Source organism: Quercus lobata, chromosome 6 (genome assembly GCF_001633185.2).
Source record: "Quercus lobata isolate SW786 chromosome 6, ValleyOak3.0 Primary Assembly, whole genome shotgun sequence".
NCBI lineage: Eukaryota > Viridiplantae > Streptophyta > Magnoliopsida > Fagales > Fagaceae > Quercus > Quercus lobata.
Window position 1 is genome coordinate 7,662,318 of NC_044909.1, and position 3,373 is coordinate 7,665,690.

Sequence of the window (3,373 nt, forward strand, 5' to 3'; positions counted from 1 at the left end):
CCTACTTAATTAAAAGTGAGATGGTGGAACATAAGGAGCTTTATCATATTGCAACTTGCTTTTAACTCCCAAATATTCTCAAGATAGAGCAACACCTCTAGAATACCAAAACAAGGGGCACCATGGTGCTATTGGAAATTTGGAATATGGGAACAGAAATCTGTGACACCATCCTGATGACAAACACCCCCCCCCCCCCCCCCCAAGCATCTTAAAACCTTCCTTGATGTTACAACACTAATAAGAATATATTTGCTTAAAATGTGATCCACTTTTATATAACTATCAAAGAATATATCCATTTTTTATCGAAATGATATTATCAAATAATTCGGCTAATTATGCCACATACAATTGCCAAGGAATTTCACAGGCTTATGTGACATGCACTCATTTGCCTAGCTAGGTCAGAATCACACCATTTAGCCCCACACCTCCGTTTTCACAGTACCAACATAAATATAACTAAAAAAAAAGTGTTTATACTCTATACCAGTGTTGTTGATACCGTACCGTACCGGCCGGTACGGCCGGAATATACCGTACCGGCCGGTGATCCGGTACGGTTAACCTCTACGTTTTGTACCGGTAAAAATACCGGCTGTACCGGCCTCGTACCGGCCGTACCGGCCAATACCGGGCAATACCGGCCGGTACCGGGCATACCGGCCGGTACATAAATTTTTTTTTTTTTTTTTTTTTAAGTTTTGTAATTTTTGAATTTTTGTTAGGAAAGAATGGTAACTTATTTGCATTAACTTATTAGTATTATTTGTTTTTTTAGTATGCAATGGTAACTTTTAAGCTTTCTATTTTATTATTTTTATTTTTTTTCCCTTTTAATTGATACAAAAGTTTAAAACCATGAATAATTAGTTTTGAATTGAGGAAATGTTTTATGGTAAACTTTTATATTTATTATAATATATATATATATATACAAACACATACATATATATATATATATTTATAAATATAAAAATAGCGGTAAACCCGAAACGGTATACCGGTATTGACCGGTATCCGAAATATATCGTACCGGTAGCCAAACCGGTACGGCCTCCGGTACGGTATTGACATCCTTGCTCTATACCACTATGATTAATTACCACCAATGGTATTCAACTCCTATTATTGCACTCCCTCGTATAGATTGCATTTTATTATGTGTCACAGCATAAAAAAAGTCGTACCCAGAATATGAAAAAGAAAGTTAAAGGATAATAAATTTATTAATTTATATCTTTCATGTTCATTAACACAGGAGCTAGACGTAATGTCAAATTAAAGCTCATATCTTTTTAGTGAAATAAAAGCGCCACTTAATACAAGTTTTCACGTAAAACTGAGAATTTCATATAGAAACTACATTTCAGACTCTACATATAGATTATTTTCCATACAATGTACTTGCAGGAGCCGCGGGGTCTAAGTGAAAAAAGTAGGGAAAAAAAAAGGAAAAGAAAAGAAAAACCAACTGAGTTAACCTTATTTGGAACATTTAGTACTAGGGTTGTGAAGGAAAATGTTGCTAAAGCCATAAAGCTCCAGCTTCTCGGAGCATTTTCTTTAGAGTACCATTCAAATGAAGGGTCATGACCGTATTAGCTGAGCCCACAAATTTACCCCCAATGAACACTGCTGGAACTGAAGGGTTGCACCCTAGTCGCATCAGAGCCCACTCCATTTCTCTTCCTCTAGAATCTTCATCAAGTTCATGAATTGCTGGGCTGACTCCTTGCTCATAAAATAGTCTTTTAATTGCATGGCACATGCAACATGAGCTCTTGCTGAAGATCACCACTGCCTTTTGCGATGCAATTTTCACAATGCGATCCATTGAGCCTCAAGAACCACGATTGAACAAGTATTAACAATAACAACAATCAGACCTTAATCCCAAAATTTTGAAGCCGGTTATGGGTCTTTGACAGACTCTTTTCAATGTAACTAGTTGTGCTGATTAGTGTAAAATGTGGGTACCAAAGATCTTTAAAGCACAAAACAGAGCTAGTTAGTGATCTTGGGTAGTGTTTGAACTTTGAAGTGATGAAATTTTGATGGGAATGTGAGAGAATCTGGCAAATATTGCTGCTGGCTTATGAGGCTTGTGAGGAGTTGTAGTTGCTAGGCTTGGTTTGTGATTGAATGAAGCTCTCAAAGGTCTTATATATAACTGCTAGGAAAGCAAAGGTGGTGGATAATATTAATATATTTGCATAATATACATTTAATTAATTCTAAAGTAAGAAAACGAAATGAAAAGGGGAAGATTCCTTTAGATATTTGGATTTAGAGACAAAATCACCCTGGATGATTGCGACTTGTGTGGCTTGCTGTTAACTATTTTACCTAGTTGTGCCAAGAATCTGAGAATAGCTAAAGATAAGCCAAATGCCGAAAGTGGATCATGAGGAAAAAAAAAAAAAAAATAGGCAGTGTACGGTACACTACCTTGGTGTGGACGAAAATGCCCTGACTATTTTAACCAAAAAAAAGAAAAAAAAGAAAAAGAAAATGCCCTAGACTACGGTATTTGTGATGTGAGGATACGTGGGTAGCAATTTTAGTACTAAAATCCCATAAAAAATCATAACTTTTATCATAGTTACCTTACGTAGATTGTGATTAATTCTTTGTCGCTTTTATAAAACTCATAATTTTTTCTGTAACATTCATAATTTGATATGTGGTAGACTGTGATTAATTGTTTGTTATTTTCACATAAATCTATTATTTTTTCTTCACCATTCATAATTGATGATGCTGAAAATCGTCAGTAAGTACATAATCCTCACGTATTCTAGACAAAAATTGCGCAACAAAAAAGAAGAAAACCTTACAGAGAGTACTGGTGTGATATTGACCAAATACTCTCCGAAAGTTAAGTTAGAGAATGTTCACCACTCTAGAGTGCCAGAATTGGGGTAAGTTATGCTTACCTTGATATCTGGGAGCTTTGGGTTTTTATAGTAGTGTAGAACCGACCTTGGTTTTCTTGGTGAAGAAGACGTTTCCTTATAGGGAAGATCTTCATAAATACATGTATTTTACGAGATTCTTCCCATATAGAGATTTCGTTGATTAGGGCTAATCGTGGGGCGCAAGATGTTTCCATTTGAGGTTTCTTGGAGACCACTTAGGCCACGTAGATGCCTCGTAGCTTAACTACCATCTCCTTTGCATCCGTTTAATTTGAACCCGTCCACTATGGAGGGTTCGTCCGTTTTTCTTTCTCTTTGTTCGGGGCATAACCCGACCACTTCCTTAATATCGCCACCTACGATTAACCTTATTGAACGGATTTGTCTACCTCAATTTTATCCTCTCTAGATGCTCCCTCACTTTATGGGTCCGTCGCCTAATTTGGTAG

The 3,373-nt window shown here is 36.4% G+C and overlaps 1 protein-coding gene across 1 annotated transcript; it reads right to left on the minus strand.

The window, feature by feature from the left end:
• Nucleotides 1-1,321: 1,321 nt before the first annotated feature.
• LOC115950546 (monothiol glutaredoxin-S10) lies at nt 1,322-2,134 on the minus strand. Its single transcript, XM_031067735.1, has one exon. It carries the CDS (start codon nt 1,838-1,840, stop codon nt 1,532-1,534), a length of 309 nt encoding a protein of 102 aa, XP_030923595.1. The 5' UTR covers nt 1,841-2,134; the 3' UTR covers nt 1,322-1,531.
• Between the last annotated feature and the right edge of the window lie 1,239 nt (nt 2,135-3,373).